The sequence below is a fragment of the Pagrus pagrus genome, assembly GCF_965226575.1.
Source record: "Pagrus pagrus genome assembly, chromosome: 15".
In the NCBI taxonomy this organism is placed as follows: domain Eukaryota; kingdom Metazoa; phylum Chordata; class Actinopteri; order Spariformes; family Sparidae; genus Pagrus; species Pagrus pagrus.
Window position 1 is genome coordinate 19,654,433 of NC_140199.1, and position 20,283 is coordinate 19,674,715.

Here is a 20,283-nt window from a genome sequence, read left to right on the forward strand (position 1 = left end):
TACAAAACAAGATGGAATACATGTAGAAAGTTGAGATAATATATGATGCTAGAGCACAAGTGGAGCATCGAACAATAGATGTACCATTATACTGAAAATCAAGAGAAACAGAAAGAGAAGCAATCAGCTTACAGACGAATCTTACAAAATAGAAAGGTAAGATAAATCCAGGACCCAAATATATAGAAATATAGACGTCGGCTTTTGAAGATATCGCCTTGGATTCTTGGGAATTCAACATTTCCTGGCATTTTAGTCAAAAAAAAAAGATCTAAGGATTACAGATCATTTCTGCATTAAAATAACTGTCAATGTTAAAACGCAGAGAAATCCATAATCATATTCAAGGTAACAGTGCATTTCTTTTGGTCGTCTCTCGCTATAACCTCCGAGAGAGAGTCAGAGAGCGAGAGGGGAAGGAAGTTGGCCAACAAGACTAGTGCAGAGTTTCCCACAGAATGGCTGTGTACTTGTGGCGTGTGTTTGCTCACTACCACCGAAGTTCTCTGCTCTTTCGTCATCAGCGGTAAGTTCTATAAGGTCGCCCAAAAGCCACAACCCGTTTTTAATGATGTAGCCGATCGAAACAACCAGGTGCACTGACATGTTTGTACAAAACGAAGGCATTAGCGTCTCTCTCTCTCTGCAGAGTGTGTGATTGACAGTAGACTGGAGGGGAAGAGCGAGGGCCCATTGTCATCAAGTTAATGAACGAATGAATACAAAAAAAAAGTACAATATTATTAAAAAATGGGTCGCTAAATAGACTTGGGCATCCGTTAATACACCTGAGTGGACCGCCCCAAGTACAATATATGTGTGGGAAACACTGCATTACGTGAATTAGACTTCAAAATATCACCTCCTCTCTGGACATTTCTGCCTGAGTCATGCAGACAGATTTTCATCAGCAGTGGTTGTTTCACAATCAGGACAACAACTCCCCCCGTGATTCCAGGCCACTTACATCTTTTGTTGTTTGTTTTGATTGAGAGATCCCTGGCAGCAGAAATTACACACCGTGCGTTTAATCGGTTATGAAAAATAATCATTAACGCCTTGCAGGGAGGCATCAGGAGTGTCCCAGCTACGATTTTCTGTGTTCATTTCTGATTAATCAAACTCAAAGCCCGTGTTTAATTGTCTAGACGGGAATCCAAACAGACACTTGAGCAAAATGTCTGAAACAAAGGGTGCTCTCATTTAATTTCACCGATTATTTCATTATTTCTTGGGGAAAATAAAATGTTTCATACATCACTGGAAATGAGAGCAACAGAGAGTTTTTAAAGCGCCACAGTCAGCAGACTCTTAATGTGCTATAAAGGGTAATAAAATTAGAAACACGAGGATACAAAGAAAACTCAGACATCTCACTGGGCTAATGAATGAGAGCCATGTCCGCACACGCTTCTTCTCCTTCTCCTTCCAGCAGATAGTATAGTAGACGCGGCGTATTTCCAATTTAATAGCTCATAAACCTCATTCGCCTACTCCAACTATCCACATGGAAATGGTCCTTAAAGTTGAGTCAGCAGGGTGTCACGGCTGATTATCGGTGATGTACTGTAAACTCCAGTCTTCTCGCTTCCAGTTATATAAGACTTTCATTTCTTTATTCTTACACATTTGACCCTCTGCCATGCTTCGATTCTCAGAGGAATAGCTGGTGCATTTGGTCTTTTTACTTCTGCATCAGCTGTCGAGTTCTTTGGGTTCACGTCTTGAATGAAGGCGGGACGCTTTCACTGCCTGGCCCAGGTCTGTCCTTCGCTCCAGACTGGATTCCTATAGATCTAAGCCAGCCTTATGCGTTACAGCGACCTCCCACTGACCCCACCTTGACCATGCGCTCCTTCTCCGGCGTTGTCTGTCATAGCGTGATGGAGCACCACACCTCTCCTTGGAACTAGCCCTCATCAAGCGACCGGGCCACTGGGAAATTGATCCAAACTCCTTTGACTGTAAATCTATCCTCGCATTACGACTTTTACCTGTAAAAAGAATTGGAAATAAAAAAAGATAGAGCATGATGTTGAAAGATGCATGTGTGCAGCGATGCTTAGTATGACTGTATTATACACTCTATTGACATGGGTGAGGTGTATATGTTCATGATTGATTTCATGAATGACTTTGTGCGACTACCCGCGTTATCTGGCCGGCAGCAGCGTCCCGGGACAGCACATTACCACATAGATGGATGCAGTCATTGTGTAGATAAATGACAGAGGTTTCCACTCCCTCAGAAGGGCACCATGAAATGGGAATTATGTCAGCGACATTATTCCTCAGTGCTGGTGTCTGTAGTGTGCATACTGTAGATGCGCTTCAGCCATGCCTGGCTCCCACTCTGTGCTGTGTGCAAGGATTTTCTGAGGGAGAAAAGATTTTAAAACTGCTGTGTCATTTTGTGTTCAGTTCCAGCCATGACAGCAAAGCCAACAGAAGCTGCAGCTGTGATTCTGAGGCTTGGAGGATTAGAGAGGTGCTCGACTGATTCGACAATAAAAACTAGAAACTTTTTGATTGGAAATAAAAATCCATGAGTCAGCTGAACTCTACGTGTTGCTAATGAGTGAAAACTAGTTAGAAGTAAGCAATAAGGTCTAGTAAAGTAAAGGTAACAGTTTAAATAGTTAGCTTAAAGTAGGCTAGTGGATACATTAGTTAGCAAATGGATAACTGTTAGAGTAGTTAGATGAAAGTAAGGAATAAGCATCTGAACTAGTTAACTAAAACTGTTGCTATAGCCGTGCTAAAAGTAGGTTAAGATAGTTTGAATAGATGCTAAAGGTAATGAATAAATAGTTGAACGTAGGTTAATGGATTTGGCTAATAGTTCAAATAGCTAAAAGTAGCCTAATGGATAAATTGAAGTTTAAAAAGTTAGCTAAAAGTAATGGATAAACAGATGTAGCTAGCTAGTAGCTGTTGATAAATAAATAGATGCTTAAGGTAATGAATAAACAGTTGAATTAGTTAGCCCTGCTAAAAGTAGCCTAGGTTAATGGAAAGAGAAATAGATGCTAAAGGTAATGCATAAAAAGTTACAATAGTTTAGTTAGCTAAAAGTAATGAATAGATAATTGAAATAGCAAATGAGAGTATCTGTTGAGGTTTTTAGCCGGGCTTAACGTGGGTTAATGGATGAGGCTAATAGCTGAATTAGCTAAAAGCCTAATGAGTAAACAGTTAGGTTGCCTAAAAGTAATTAACAGGCTAAACAGTTGAAATGTCCAGCTTCAGCCTCTCCAAGTGGTAGTCGTACATATGCAAACAGTCCATATATATGAAAACATTATTGTAGACTAACAAGATATATCCACTTATATATCTAGTGTTTATTAACACCCAGTTTACGTCCGTTCAATCAAACACATCCGGAACATGACGGGCGGTGTCAGTGGAGGGGTAATAGAGCTGATCTGTGTGGGTAAACATCTGACAAACCAGATTGGTGCCATTGATGTGCTGCCTACACGGTGGTTGTTTGTGTAGTCAAATAGAAAATTAACATGATAACAACTCTTAAAATAACCCAGTTTCTTTTGTTTTCTTTAGTTCCTTTGTTCAACACCGGCAGTAGAATCCAACCCCAAAGCAGCTCCGCTAACACTTTATGAATCTGTATGGTGAGGAGGAGGAGGAGGAGGGGGAGCCTAATACAATTTCGCCCATATCTGTACATACATAATGTGGACTGAAATGAGAACAAGAATGTCATTACGTTGCCGGAATTCGACACGGCAAAGCCAGACGGCTGCAGATATTGGAGATATTGATTGTAGGCAGGTCGTGTGAAGATTCCCCTCAGTATGAATGTTTTTTCTGGGCACGCCTTTGTGAGATTGTTACAGTCGTGCTGTTTGAGGATGATTATTCTTTATTACCGATCAATATCAAACCTCGTGGACGTGTTACGCGAGAGCAAGGGGAAGGACTCTGTATGTAGCTCGCAGCCTGGGCGGCTACTAGGAAAACCTTTTATTCTCTTCAGTGTATCAAATTCATTTCATCTCCCACAGTACACGCTGTCTGATCCCTCAGGTCCCTGCTTACTGCGCATTTACCCCACTGAGAGCCCCATTTCAAATTGAGGAGGGTTTTTTTTAATTGAAGGGAAAATGCACACGTGGTCTGATGAAATGCAGCGGAAGTTAAAGCGCAGTGCAGATGAGAATTGAGAGGAGATCAAAAACCAGCACATCAGGATTCAGCGTGAGTAAGACGGAGATGGAGGGAGGGAGATAGGGAGGAAGGGAGGGCGAAGTCGAGGGGCAACCCCCCTTTCTAGACGAGGGATTCCTTTACTGCAGTGATCAGCAGTCCCCCCCTCCTCCTCTTCATCCTCCTCCTCCTCCTCCCCCCTCCGTCCTCCCAGCAAGTCGACTGCTCCTCTCCTCCCTCCCTCTGCTTTCCCTCACACTCCCGGCTTTCTCTTTCTATCCTCCTCCCTCTGCCTTCCCCCGTTTCCCTTCATCCCTTCCTCACTCTCTCTCTCTTTCCAGCCACCATCCCCACTACACACACACACACACACACTACAACAGTCACGTTTTAGTGGGGAGGGCTTGTATGCTGCAGGGTACAGTATATGCAGCACATGGGTAGAAATGCAAGCGCACTCGTGACTCGCACCGTTTTTACTCCAGCCTTCATTTATCTCTATCGCTCCCCTGCTGCTCCTCCATTTATCCTGGCATTCTTTCCCCTCCTCTCCTGCACCCCTTCCTCTCCACCGGCTCATCCGTCCGTCTTCCCCGCCGTCCTCGATGCCCGTTTCCTTTCTTCCTCTCCCTCCCTGACATTGATTCCAAGGTTGCTGTGCTATTGACTGCTGCTACGCTGTTAAATATTTCAGGCAGCGTTTCAGTGGCTGTGCGCCGAGGGAGAGGAGGGGGGTGGACGCGCGAGGGGGGGATGGTGGGGGGGTTGGTGGTCTTCGCTCAGTCGCTCTGCAACTACCGCTGACAAACAGGCTGGCGAACAGACGGGTGGCCGCACACACACATGCACACACGTATACACACATGCCACCTGCAACGACACAGAGGTACATTCTCACGTACATGTCACTCCACAGATGGAGCCACACACACACACGCGCCAGAGCTATATTTGCATATGTGTGTGATACCGCTCTGTGGCGGGGTGCGTGGGCCGGCGCTGGTGATGTTGTGGGTTTATCGCTGTGAAATCTTTCCTCCTGGCCTCGAGCAGGCGAAGTTAATGAATGAGCCAAGCAGCAAGCTGGACGGCTCTCTGCAGACTGTGCAGTTATTCCAGACCAGCCAAAACGCCTTCCTCAGCATGTCATCTGATCAGCAGCCTAATCACTGTTTGGGCTCTGCTCGGTACCACAGGACAGTAATCAGTATTCTCACTCAGGACACACACACGAGCAAACACACATTTCACCGCGGAGTTACCGCAGTGTTCAGTCATCTTTGGCCAGATGGTGTCAAAAAAAAAGAGAGAAAGTTTTACAGTCCTGATGAGAAGATACACACACACACACACACACACACACACACCCTTGTGGTGGCGCTCAGTTTACAGTAGAGCTCACAGTGCAGGTCCTGCATCACTGCTGCAGTGGGAGCAGTTTCGTAAATGTTTCCTTGAACTTGATCCTCGCTGCTCCCCTCATTTGCAGATGTTGATTAAACAGAAGACATTAGAAGAAGTTGAGTTTTCAGGAAGTTGAGAAAGAGCGGCGGAAAAGTGATGAGTCAGCGAGGCCTCCAACTGTGGACCCTCGCTGAGCCTCTGAGTGGTGGGTAGTCAGTGTTGCAGTGCCTGCACAGCGAGAACGTTGTCTCTTTTTTTTTTACATAACACAGGCAGCAGCCGAGATCCACAGCTGGCAGCAGACTGGTTAGCACTTCATCGCTAATTAATGTCATTCTAAGCCACAGTTATCATTCGTGCTCATCTGCACTGGATGTTAATGATGAATAATCAGTCATCGATTAATCACAGAATTTAACCAATTAAAAATGTATTAAGGACAACTGGACAAAAAAGTCATTAGTGTGGTGATGTGGATTGGATTTGGTTGGGCCTGCTGTTTAATAGTGATAGACGGGAGCTCCGCAATTTAAATGACGTCTTTATTTTGTGGTATTTAGTTCATCATTCATGTAACCTGATCTGTTCTTTTAACTCCTAATGTCGCTTACTCTGATTCTGCGTCAAATGTATATCAAGTCAGAAACAAAACACATATTATTAATGATTAACCAATAATCAATCGATAAGGCAACTAAAGAAATAGCTTAAAGTTTGCATCCCTAATCTAAACATTTATCCCCTCCAAGTCGTCACTGCTGCACTTTCAGTGCTGTGACTTGTTTGGACTGACGGTCTGGAAGCCGGATCAGAACACTGCAGAGTTGTGATTGGCAATCACGTTCGCTGACTGACAGGCGGGACATTTAATCAAGAGACTGGCCGCTGTGTTTGTCAAGTTAATGCAGGGATTACAGCAAGCGTCACTGCTGGCCCGGCCCTGTCACAAGAAATATTTTCCGTTTTGCAGTGTTTGTTTTACAGGTCCAGAGTGTAGGATTACGGGGATATATGAGCAGAAATGGAATATAGTAGTATTCGAAATTATGTTTTATTGGACTTTTAACGGGCATAGACTAAGACTGTGGCAGTAAAGTTCAAACAGCTGACAGTTACTGCAAAGCTGACTGAAAGAATCAGTTTGTTCGTGCCTATATCACAGAGTCAGCCAGGTTATCTGTACTGTTGTTGAACAATAGCATAGAAATGCTATTAGAACTGCCGCCTTCTTCAAGTGCTACTATAGGTAGGCAGGTATCTACAGTGCTCGTGTTAGGGTCGGTGCTACACATCCAGAAAGCATCTGTTTGCTGTGGCAGCATGTACACATAAATGCACGGGCACGTATACACCTACTCTCCTCTGAGATATCTCCTCACTCCATAACTGCCTGTGTGGAGTCATAAAGGAGAAGTTGTGAGTGCTGTTGTGGTTCGGCTCAGCGAGGGTCACAGATTGCGCTCGTATCGTAAATCTGATATCCCCGCAGTCGTACGCAGAGCGAGTGAATCAGACTGAGGCCTGCCGGATGCTGAGCATCATGCAGTCAGCCCCGTTTGACACAATGTGCCTCCAGAAATTGAAGCGTTAATGAGCGTGTGTGGGATTCGGGACGATGTACTGTATGCACATTTTCTGTGGGCACATTAATAAGCAGAAAACTGCTCCACTCCAGGCACGAGTTGTTAAATATGAGCGCGCAGTCGGCAGAGAAGCAGAGCCTTGTTTGTGGCGCAGCAGAGGCAGATTTTCTTTGTGCGTGTGCACATAACTTAAACTTTAATCAGAAAATCTGTGTTTTTTGCCCCCTGGCGTTCTCTCTTGCTTGATTTCCGATGTCTCATCCTCACCCCCCGATCGCATTGTGCAAGTGTGAGGAGATCTGACAGCCCGTCTCATGCCTTTAAAAGGCTCGATCGCTGCTCTCCAGAAAACGTGACGAGCTCTGTAATTCGAAACAAATGCAGCGCATATGGACGCTCCTACTTGAACAGCATACAGTAGAAGAAAAGAAAAAAAAAAACACACACACACAAGGGTTTCCCCAAGCTCTGCTGCTCTGTTCATCTTCCTCCCCTCCTCCCTCTCTCCCTCCAGTCCGTGACACAAGTGGAGAATTCGTGCTCAACCACACTGTTGTTATTCAGGCTGCATTTGGCTGCCTCCTTTCTGTGTCTCCCTCTGTGGTGTTTCCCTTTAAGTTGTGGTGGTTGTTCCTGGTTACTGGTGTGTTTCGGATGCGAGAGGCTGTGAGTGTGTGTGTTTCTATGTGTCATCCCGTTGTAGAATATTTCCATGACTGGGACTGGTCTGTTAACATGCGCTTCTTGGGTGTGGCTCGAGTCTGCATGTGGGAACATTGCGAGAAACTGGAACAAGGGGAAGCCATTTTGTAACATGATACTCAGTCATTCTCGCAAATAAACAGATAGAGAGGAATAAATGGAACAGATCAGCTGAGGGGTCACACAATAATAACCATGCTGCTGCCCTTTTCTCTTCCTGTCTGCAGGTTTGGAGGGGCGCCCCCTCATGGCATGGCCAGAGACTGTTGTGTTCCTCCGCTGCTTCAGATGGTAAGTCCTCACCTCCTCTCACTTCATTCACTTTTTTTAAGGCCATGCGGGCTGTATCAGGGGGTTTCCCCCCTTTCTAAAGAAAAAGCACAGATCCAGCCTCTGCTCCTCGTCCGAGACAAATGAGCTCTGCCCCTGTAGAAATCGTGCATTGATCAGACAGCGGAGGCTCATTTGGAGTTAACAGCCAGTAGTCATTAATATGGAATCTGTCTCGGGGTAGCATCTGCTCGTCTGTGCGAGAGGCGGGAGAGGCGGGAGAGCTGGAGAGCGTGAACAGGGGGAGGAAGAGGGAGGTGGGAGTTGGGGAGGGGGGCTGCGAGGGGAAGGCAGCAGCATTGCAGAACATGCTGATTTGATTTTAAAGTGGGCATTAATATCTGTAGGGTTGGAGCAGAGATAGGCACATGATCCTGTGATGACAGGACAGCGGAGGACGACGGGAACAGGTGCAGGAAGAGAACAGCTCACGTACTCGGGGCAAGGTTTCACATTATCAACATAATGAAGCAGTGGGTATGAAATAAAAATGTCTGCACCTCTGCGTCTTTGAACACAGTCAAGTCGCTCTTGAATCCGAGCCCAGGCAGGCCGGCGCAGCCTGCACCAGCCCTCACTTCTTGGTGCGAGCCCAAGCAGAGATCTGCTGATTCACTGCAGTGGTCCCGAGCAGGAGGCACAGCAGGTTGTTGGGTGCAGCAACAAGGCAGCTCGGATCACCTCTGCTGTGGGCTCACAGCCCTCTGCGTTGATTCATGGCTCTGCCATCAGAGGCCACTCAGCATGATAATAGTGTAAGCTGTGCGGGCTCATTATAAGCAGAGTTTGGTTATGGACCAGTAGAGCCCGGTTACAGACCGCTATTAGTATGCAAGAAAAACAAAGTGTCACTGAGCAGAACAGGGCTCAGCTGTTTGGGACAAAAAACCCTCTTTTGGAAGCACTTTAAAAATGCAGAGACACACTAACTAAATCAGCATGAACTGCAGAATAGTCCTGGAGTGTGTATATTAGTCCAAGGTGGACTGATCCCTTCAGTTTCTCTTGCTTGAAAAGAAAACCTAGCAGGGAATGAAGAAATTTCAACATGAACCGCAAGGTCTTTTTTGATTGTCAGTCCCGGCACACGAGCATCATTTAGAGGTCTTTTAGCCTTTCTGTGGGAATCAGAGATATCAATAGTTGGCATCTTCGAAAAAACAGCACGTCTCTGTGAGTGAAAGCTTTTCAATATTTTACTCTATCGATCTTCAGGAGCTGACAGTGGAAAGAATGCTTATTTTTGGCAAAACAGAGTATTTTCTGTGTCTGCATGGGTAAGCCCGGACGTGTTTTCTTCTCAAATGAGATTTATATATGTGTTGAGCACAGGTTACACAGTGGAGGTGCACAATCAGAATCCAAGTAGGAATTACAAACAACTCTTGAATAAGTAGCTGTTTCAACTTGCCTTGTTGTAGAGATATTACATGCGGTTACAGCAGTGAGATCCTTCAAATTAGGGCTGCACAACATAGTTTTAAAGTAGTATAATGCTATTAACTTGATGAATATTACAATTGATTAGTGAGAAAGATCGTTTTTGAATCACAATTTTCATTTTCACTGAAAAAAATCACGATGATGTGACATTTCTTGGGGTGTATACCAAACAAACATGTTCTCTTACATCTGGAGAAAAAGATGTGTTCCAGTGCATCTCTGCAGCAGCACACTCCTTCATTATAATGCTGTTTGTCACACATTTTACCTAATTATCAAATAGATTGCAGCCTCTGCGATTTGGCCCTCTCGCGATTTCAATAATATTTAGATTCATCGTACAGCCCCACTTTAAATTATCACAAGTTAAAGGCATTGTTCCCAGTAAACTGTTTTGCTTACCAAATCCTGTTGAAGCACCAAGAAGGTTTCCATCAGTGCCAAGAACAATTTGCATCGCTTGAAGCTCTTCACTATGAAGTAGAGCTGAACAATATATTGTTTTAGCATCCATGTCGCAATGCGCTACAGTCACATCAGAGGATGTGCAGATTTCCATGACTGGCCTACAAAAGGTCTGTCTGGTATTACATCATTTAGTCAAATGTGAGGGTTCTTGGATACATGGGAATCCCTTGCTTGTGAGTGACGTGCAGATTGTGCAAACACAGCGAACCACCGCTCACAATCATTCTTAATGAACAGCCGATCAAAGCAGGACTTACTTTGATAAAATGCACTCGCCTACAAAATCACCCTCAGTATTCCAGATTGATTTATTATTTCCAAATAGAGCTATTCAAGTTATCTGGTTAAAAAAATCCTGGTTAAGCGGTCAAGTGTCGCAATATATCTTACAGAAAACCAAAATATAGAAGTGTCAGTTTTGTGCAATATCGTGCAGCCCCATTATGAAGGCTTTGGTTTCCAGTTGCGTTATTGTTTCCTGGACCGCTGCGGCTCTTTAATATTTTAGACTGCCGGCTTTGTTGGTGAACTCCAACAACAGGTGGAGCTGCTGTTGTACTGCCCCCTGCTGGGTGTCAAACTGCACTCCTCTGTGTTGTCAATCAAAATAATGCTTCATTTTCTACTAAAAGTGAGCTTAAAGTGAGCGTAACACCGTCGGGATGTCAGATGTCGTTTGTGTTATAGTTAAGTTAGAAACATTAAAGTTCCAGACGGACGGTTGATATTTCAGCATGAGTAAGTTATTTGCTTTGCTGTAAAAGTTCAGAAGCTGGTGATCCTGAAGACGCCACGATGCTCGACAAAACAAGCAGTTGACCGCTCCTGATTAGATTGATTCAAGAGGGAGCAGACTACACGAAAGCTCATTTCCATGGTTCAGTGAAGACCTTAGGGTGTCATTCTGCATTTTCAGCTTGTGTGATATTTGTCTGCCTGTCGTTTTCTCCCCTCTCGCAGAGGTGACAGTGGTGTATCAGAACGGGCTGCCGGTGATCTCAGTCAGTTTGCCGTCCAGGCGAGAGCGCTGTCAGTTCACCCTCAAGCCTCTCAGCGACTGTGTGGGAGTCTTCCTGCAACAGCTCCAGGCAGAGGACAGAGGCATTGACCGGGTAGCCATCTACTCCACGGGTACGTTCGCAAGCACAAGAGTTCTGCACACACATCACCGCCACTGTATCCATTTAGCCTGGCAGGTTATACATATGCAGGTCCTCGCCTGCTTTCAAGTGTTCTTGTGTTTTGATGCCGTTAAGTGTTCCCGTAGCTGTGGATTTACATCCGAATATAATACCACTGCACCATGAAATGATTTTTCAGCCCTCTCTCTGTACAGAGGGTTCATTATACTGGAACAACTGGCACTTGTAATCTTACTCTGAGTGTGTAAGTGCATCTGGTTTTTACCTCTCGTGAAAACCAGACGGCAACATGCCTGATTATGAAGGGATGTCAAGGGTGTTTGAAGTGGCTACCGATCGCTCTGACCACCTCCCCTCCAATTTGTCTCCCCTCTCCAGATGGAGCCAGGGTCGCCTCCTCCACAGGCATAGACATCCTGCTGCTGGATGACTTCAAGCTCGTCATTAACGACACCACACACCTCGTGCGGCCACCGAGGAGAGGTGAGGACGGGCAGAGAGAAGGCAGAGCCCTGTGCTGTTTGCTCTCAGTAATATCCTCGCGGTTCCCTACCAATAAGAGGAAGAGGTGGTTTTATTGCCAACAAGTGGCTGGTATTAAAGCCTTGTCTTTGTGTGTTTGTTTGCCTTTCGTCTTCATGTTTGTGCTTCAGAGCTGCTGCCCCACGAGGAGGCAGAAAGGCTGAATGACGTCAAGTTTCTGGTGCAGCAGCTCTACACCACCCTGCGCATCGAGGAGCACCAACTCGGCAAAGAACGCGAGCTGATTGGACGACTGGAGGACCTCAACTCTCAACTCCGCCCCCTGGAGAAGGTCTCACTTCCTGAACGCTTTGCATATAGTCGTTGGTGTTCACTGCTAGACACACAAACCACCTCAAGGTTTTTTACCTTGCCATCAAGAGCTGAACAGGAAATTAAACAGAATGTGACCTTGGAACGTTAAAGATAATTAGTTTCTGATACCAGGCCTTGTTTCATTCAGCCAATAAAAATGGCTGAGTAAAGTTGTTGAAGTTGTCATCCTTCAGCTTATCAGAACAAAAATTTAATTCAGAATCACAAAGATAATGAGCTGCGTAGTGTTTTATTGGACAGTGTCATTTGAAAAGTAACGAGTGATTAAAGCTGTCAGACAAATGTTACGGAGCAAAAAGTACAATATTTGCCACTGAGATCTTGCGGATTAGAGTTATAAAGTTGTACATAATGGCTGTACAATTACCTCAGATTTGTACATATTACAGTACTCACGTAAATGTAGTTAGCTACTCTCCACCACCGTGTATGAGTCAGGGCTGTTAATTTGGGAACTTGGTGAAACCAAGAATTTGTTATCTTGAAATCATTTGGGATCACAACAAATGATCCGACAACACAACAGTTAATCTCATAATAATTACATCTTAATCTGGATACAAATTGGAGTTTAAAAGAGTTATTTCAGACGCTCTCAGCTCAAATACTTTTGCACTACTTCCTCGCGAGGTATTTGCTGACTGTCTGCTTTCTTCCGTGTAGGTGAGGGAGGAGCTGAGTAAGAAGGCAGAGCGACGCACCACCTTGGCGATGTGGGGCGGCATGGCGTACATGGCGACCCAGTTTGGCATCCTGGCCAGGCTCACCTGGTGGGAGTACTCCTGGGATATCATGGAGCCCGTCACCTACTTTATCACTTACGGCACAGCCATGGGCGTATACGCCTACTTTTTGCTCACACGCCAGGTAAGACACAACCAAACACAACAAATACACAAACATAAAGTAATGTCTGAAGAAATGGTGTTCAGAGTTTAAACTGAGTCTTGAATGTTTCACAACAAAGACAGTATACGTCTAATCCAGTGGGTATAAAGGAATACTGCAAACTTTTTTGTTTTGCAATTGCATTGAACTGTTGAGATGTGATGATAAAGGCTTTCGAGGGTCTGTAAACTGATTGTTTTAGGTACCTTGAACTTTCTGTGACTGAGGCTTCTTAAATGTGTGTTTATATTCTTGTTATTCATGTCTTATCTTGTAGTTTCCAATTGTTGGCTGTCGAAATATGCAATCTGAAGATGTTACTTTGGACTCAAGGAAGTTGTGATTTTCACAGTTTTCTGTCGTTTTTTTTGGACCAAACGATTCGATGATTCATCGATTTGGTGTTTCTTTGTGCCAAGCAATGTGATTTCTTTATTTTTTATTATTGAAGCAAAATATCCGTTTTCCATTAACAAATACACAAAAGAAAGAGAGAACGGGAATACAAAGACCCTCATCACCTCCCTTCCACAGCCTTGGTATATGGTAGAAAATTCTCCCTTGCTCACAACAAAATAATAGAAGGTATAAGGTCCCAGTGTATGTAAATCAAGTATTCATTGTAACGTTAAGGAGACACTGAGAGCACTGAGGGACAGGTTTTATTCTAACTTACTTGTCATGGAGGTTTAATGATGGCAGTAAGGCCAGCAAGGAGCCCTGTATTTTTTACACGGAACGAGATCTATTCAGGTGATTGTAGGATGTCAACGACGTTCTGATTCCCAGTTTCGTAGGAGAAACTTTTTGCCATGTTTGGCTACGAGTACAACATCGCTGATTCTCTTCAACATTATACAGAAACTCTATAGAACATTACAGTAGACTCCTTTACCCTGGATTTGCAGCTCCCTCTGCACTAAATTGTAAAACTTGTAGCTATTTAAAAGGCTTATCTTGTGACACTGTTGCCCTACAGACTTGAATCCAGTATTTATAAATTACCACCAGGTTTTAACTCCAAGGGCATGGAGTCCATTTGAAGTTGGATTTCTCACTAGTGTGATTTGGCCGAAGGACTCGGAAGCTGAACATAGAGGGTATCTGATAAACTGGCTCCTCTTACAAAGTGCTCCGTCTGTCTCTTTCCATAACCTGCAGGAGTACGTTTACCCCGATGCTAGAGACAGACAGTATCTGCTGTTCTTCCACAAGGGGGTGAAAAGGACACGCTTCGACATTGAGAAGTACAACAAGCTGAAGGAGGATATCGCTGAGGTACAGTTGCTCGGTGAAGGCTGGATGTTTTGTGATGTAAAACGAGCACAGCAGACACACTGGGGATTCACACGTTTTACTGTTCAATACTTGGATTTGTAACGGCTGTACGTAGACCTGCTTTCATCCCGTTCCCCACCCGCTTGCCTCTCTTATTTTTTTTACTCTCTCTCCTAATCCTCGTTCTCCAGGTGGAGTTGGATCTGAAGCGTCTCCGGGACCCGCTCCAGCTCCAGCTCCCAGTTCAGCAGCTCACCGACAGTAAAAATTGATGGGAAGAGCGACTCCCTCCTCTCTCAGCTCCTGCAACCCCCTCTTCCTCTCTTCCCTCCAGCCGTCCAACACCCTTCTCCCTCTCACCCTCCTACCCCAAACTATTCCCTCCCCCATCCCTCCCACACCCAATAATCCCATCCCTTTCTTGACAGTGGGAGTTAGTTTTTTCTTTTTTTTTTTCTTTTTCTTTTTCTTCTTTTCTTTTTACTTTCTTGACTGAAAACTCCAGTTGGAATTGCAAGTGAAAACCGCTAAAAAAAGATGAAGAAGGATGGTGAGAATACCGGGAACTGAAAAACTCTCACAGCCGAAGGATGGCGAGGATGATGTAAAGGACAATGATGATGATGACGATGATGGGATGACACTGGGCGCTATGGATACGCCTCAAGTCTCCTGGAGGGACAGCCTGCAAGGAACTCCTGGGGGCAAACAGGAATTATCACACCTCGAGACACTCCAGGACAGAGGACACGCAGAGGGGCAGTCACTGTTGAGTGTGTGTGTTTGTGGGACTTTCAGGGCACACTGGGACACCGACCCTGGCCACTCCAGCAGTGTAGTCCTGCTTCCTCTAGCAGTCAAACTGTCAACTCACACAACTCCTCTTGGTTGGGGGCAGGCTCCAGGGAGAGTCTCTATCCCACACGTTAAAGTTTACAAGGAAGTCTGGACTGCAGCCGCATCATCAGGAGGGACCTGCAGGGGGTCTTCCCGCGGCTGAACTCTGCTGCCTCTCCCTCCCTGGGCCACGCCTTCTCCAGGTGACGGACAGCTGTCCCTCCCCGCGTGACCTTTGTCAGGAGCCTGTCTGGACTCGCAGGATGCAGGCACGACAACGACGACGCCTCGCTTCCTCTTCCTGTTGATGTCCTGTAGCGGCCCGGTCTGTCTGCGCAAGTCTGAGAGTACTACCGACAACAACATCACTGTGTGTTCTTTTATTCCAAAAAAAATATTTTGGCACTTTTTATTTTGAAAGCCATAGTATATTTGTTATGAAAAAGAATATAAATATATATATGTATACAATCAAATAAACAGATGACCAGAGGCTAGTTTTTTTTCAGTGGGGGGAGGAACTCTCTTACAAACGTCATTTCGTTAGCATTCACACCCGCTGAAGATCTCTCGAATACGAAGGAACCCAACGCACACTTCACACACAAAGAGCAGCGGCTCCCGTGCATGGCCACCGAAGGGGAGGGGGGTTGACGGGGAAGCCGAATCAGGGCGAAATGGCTTTAATTTGATTGGAATTGATTGTTTTTGAGCAACCGAGAATATCAGCGGGGTTTATGCCATGCTTGACCTCTATAATCACCTCATGAATACAGATTGCTGCGGAAATGCTTAAGATAATGAAGGGGCTCAAATGTTTAGTGATCAAACCCACAGGCATGTAATGGCTCAATCAATCTGATGAATCTAAAAAGTACTGCTGGAGATAATGACCGTTTTCCGGAGTTCCAGTGGCCCGGCCTTTAGCTTCGCTGCATGCGACGTTCATTTCAACATCTGAAATTTTTTATAATTCTCCCTAGAATAACAAAAGGCTGCACCTCCAAACAAAAGAGACGTCATGATTCACAGGGGCTTTTCTCAGAGTTCTCTCCTCCCACTGTTGCTGTAATGCCCCCCCTGCTCCCGCGATGGCAAGGCAGGGTAGACTGCATGCTGTGGTATGCCCTCAGTAGAAAAAATTGTGAATGTGTAGGAGCATTATTGCAATTTTTGTACTTAATTGGACACTTTTCTTTGCCACATCTAGCTGAAGTCTCATCTCCCTCCTCCCTCCTCCCTCCTCCGAAGGTTGTAGAAGCCATATGTTTTTTTTAAGTTGTCCATTTTGTTTGGGATGGTCACTGAATTCAACCTTTGTTCACTTTTAGTTTCTCTGTTCAGGGTGAGGATTGGTGGCCCTTCTCTCCGGCCCAATTCATGCCTCCAAAAAAAAATAGTTTGTTTTCACTCTGAACTGCTGTCGATCACCTGAAACGACATGACGTCCCTGCACATCGCTCATCTCCTGCTTGTGTGGACGGTTGTCTGAATCCTGCTGAAGAGATCCTTGTGTTCTACTGCAGATTTTCTATTAAAATGCATGATTTTAGGTCAAATCAAAAGTTAGCCATGCAGATCTCGAGGCAGGATTTGGTCTAATCTGCTACAGTGTGTGCAGGTGTGTGTATGTATGTGTGTGTGTGTGCGTGCGTGTGTGTGTGTGTTTTGTCTCCAAGGGAAATGGTGCCTTTTGGATGATTGATGATGGTGTTAGTTAATGTAGCAATTTGATGAACAGCAGTGATTAGATCATTGAGACAGTCTCTTATTGAGATGCCACTTTCATATCAAGGAGGGTTAAATTTGAATGTTTGCAAGTGGAAACCAACGCTGCTGTGTGTCCGTGAACGTGCGTTTGTTGACGAGTGCGAGTGCGCCAGGGGCAAAGTTCAGATCACCATATTCATGACTCCTTCGCCCCTGATCCCCGCCTTGTCAATAAAGGTAGAAAAAAAAAAGAATAAAATCCGCCCACACTCCACTTCATAGCAGACATTCGCTTTAAACACATCATGACACACACACACACACACCGCACACACAAAGTGACGCCGGTGTTTCCTTGGAGATGTACCGTGGGAGGTGAGAGAGTCGAGGCCTCTGTCTGCAGTCCAGTCCTCCCCTCTGCTGTTTCCACACTCCTCTCCATCATCACCTCCTCCTTCTTATCATGCCATCCACCGTTCAATGCCTTTCGTTCCTTTCCTTCGTTTAATTTTCTAAAAACAAAAATATATCAAATATAGGGAAACTTTATTATAAAGAGGGTGTTGCATGAATGTATGTTTACATGAGAAATTATGTGAAAATAAAAAAAAGACGATTTATCCAAAAAAAAAACTGCAAAGATAATTTAAAGAACGTTGTTTGTAGAGATTCCTAGCTATAAAGGGGCAGTGGACAGGGCTGCGTCTTTAGAATCTGCCCTGCCAAATCTGACTTAAATCTCAGCCAACCCATCCCATCTACACCTTATTTACTCCATCGACCCCTCCCTCAGCTATACTCCCCACAGTGAATGGAAAAACACCCTCCATCCTCGGTGCACCTATAAAGGAGGAGACCTCTTGACCTCAGCTTCTAACATCCTGGATTCGAGTCCAAAGGTAAAGTGTCAGGCGCACTCTGTTAGCATATCGGGGAACACCCCATTCTCATCCACCCTCAGCCTTTTTTCCTCCAAAGTCACATTATTCTTCTATGTTTTGAATGTGTGTTCTGTTTTGAATACCTTGTTTGTGTGCATTTACAATAAACTATGTTTAAAATGCCTAAAGAGTGATGCAGAATATAGGATTGAAATTATCTTGTACTCCATTCTGACCTCTTATTTTGTTCAGTTTTTCTTGTCTTTTTTTCTTCTGTTGACATATGATGCTGTAATGTTGGCAAAAAAGAAAATGTAAAATCCTGTATCATTTATGAAATATGTATAAAAGAGATATGTAATTCAATTATCAATAAAATCCTTATCCAGTTTTTGGAGCCAGTGGTCCAGTTGAGGTTTTTTTGTTCCCTGTGAAAGATGATTAATGGACATATTACTGAAATTTACAAGAAGCAGCCTTTCAAGGTCTTGACCGCCTCCTCCGGCTCTCCTTGGCCTCCAGCTCTTCCTGTACAGGACATCCTATGAGATAGACCTGTGTGGATAAACTGTTTGTTGTATACAGTAGGTACATAAAACAACACATGGCTCCAATGGTCTTGAAACTGTATTTAAGTGTCCAAGTTTACAAAAAGGCAATGGAGAAAGGGCTTCCATCTTTTCCTTAATGATTGAAATAATTTAGTAGGCTAAATTAACGCACGCACACGAGTATGCTGACTGTGCTATGCTAGCAGTTCTGTGAGGCTAAGCATTGTCTGAGCTAAATGCTAAACATCAGCTATTGTGCTCAAAGTGAGCACGCTGAACGCATGTTTACATCCTCAGATCAATTATCTCCAGTGATGTCACTCAGTGGCTCAGTTGCATTGTGGGTAAAGTAGGCCTCGGTTTGGAAAAGGAAGAAGAATGCATCGAATGAAAAAAGGTGATATCTCTGGTTCTGCTGTATCGATTCTGATTTGTTTGTTAGTGTCCATAAACAGTCCAACAGTGTTAAAGGAGTCCAGTGCTGGACCTGCATTACCCACAATACAATTTAGTCACCGGGTGACATCATTGGAGGCAATTATCAGATTCAATGCAGCTTTCTCTTGAGCCACAAAAGGCTTTATACTACTATTTTTTTCACTTTTGCAGCAGTATTCCCCAAGACCTGTAAACACACTTTAATGTGTGAAATTACCCTTTAAACCAACCAGAATCTTTTAACCTGGTGTTGCAGCGCATTTCACAGCAATAAAAGCAAACACAATTACAAAACTACATGGCCACTGTCAATAAAAATCAAACTTCTCCCAAAAGATAAGAGACTATACACACTGTACGACTTTCCTATTGGTTGAATCTGCTGGTGCCAGAGAGAAATTCCTCCAGGAGGCTTAACAGGTTCTTATTTCCAAGAGCAATCACAAAAGTAGAGCGGCATGTTCCACCTCATTTCTCCTAACAGCCTCCTGGATTAATGTCTCCACTCATTTAATTACATATAAGAAACAAAAACTGCAAGCGTCAGGTTAGTTAGAGTGGTTTTGAAATGGAAAGAGCCGAGCTTTAGACATTTTCTGGCTTGTACTAGTAGTCAGGTAATGAGCTAGATGAGAACACACTCACTCTCCTGGCACGGCCCCTCAGCGAGGGGCTGCCGTAAATCCTGAGTGAGCAAAACCCCGCCGTCGCCTCCAAGTTAAAGCTGCTTCAGCATGACAGATTAATCAGATGGGTTTAATACTGCTGCAGATTAGATCATTGCTCGTTTTTACACGCCCGTTAAATCAGGGAGGAGGAAGGAGAAAATATCTAATGCATGTAACATTATCGAAAGCCAAAATCACACTTTTTTACAGAGTGATGGCAACAAAAAAAGAAGATGTTTGGGGAAGTTTAAAGGATGCATATTATGATAAATTTCAGGTGTATAATTTTACTTTGGGTTACTACTAGAACAGGTTTATTTGCTTCAATTCTCAAAAAACAGTCTTCTCATACTATCCAGTGCTGCAGCTCTATATTCCTCCTCAGTCTGTAACACTCTGTTTTAGCTCCTGTCTCGCCCCCCTCCTGAACACCCAGTCTGCTCTGATTGGGCAGCTCACACACGCCTGAGCCAGCACTGCTCACCATGTCTCCGGTCGGCTCTGTCGTCACTTCTACTGTGAATACAGCCAGAATTTATGCAAATGTGTGACATGGTGACGCAGTGTGATGTCAAGAAGTCACAGAATTAAAGGCAGGACTACTTTAAAACCTTCAGGACCTTTTATGTGCAAAAAACCAATATAAAACACTGAAGGAAATGAAAAAAACAAAAGAGCACAACAGGTCTCCTTTACGGTTGTGTGTGAGAGGATGGAGAGTGTGAAGACTGTCCAGTCTGAAACAATGGGAGGATGGTCCTGTCACTGGACTTGGGGAGCTGAGGGTCAAGGGGTCAAGGTGAGGACATGACAATATGACAGATAAGACGCGACTATTAAAGGCAGGCTTACCCTACGGGTGAACCAGAAGAGCCACACACTCATTTAAACTCTGGCCTGAGCTTGGACTATCACTTATCCAACACGGAGAA

The 20,283-nt window shown here is 44.5% G+C and overlaps 1 protein-coding gene across 1 annotated transcript in view; it reads left to right on the forward strand.

Moving 5' to 3' along the window:
- Nucleotides 1-18,091, forward strand: part of mcu (mitochondrial calcium uniporter) — a 65,022-nt gene extending 46,931 nt beyond the window's left edge. The window contains exons 3-9 of the mRNA XM_084375106.1: nt 8,087-8,150; nt 11,061-11,231; nt 11,621-11,725; nt 11,896-12,056; nt 12,764-12,967; nt 14,150-14,266; nt 14,458-18,091. Coding sequence (XP_084231232.1) covers nt 8,087-8,150; nt 11,061-11,231; nt 11,621-11,725; nt 11,896-12,056; nt 12,764-12,967; nt 14,150-14,266; nt 14,458-14,538 — 903 coding nt within the window. The 3' untranslated portion in view covers nt 14,539-18,091. The remainder of the gene's footprint in view (nt 1-8,086; nt 8,151-11,060; nt 11,232-11,620; nt 11,726-11,895; nt 12,057-12,763; nt 12,968-14,149; nt 14,267-14,457) is intronic.
- Nucleotides 18,092-20,283: the final 2,192 nt, after the last annotated feature.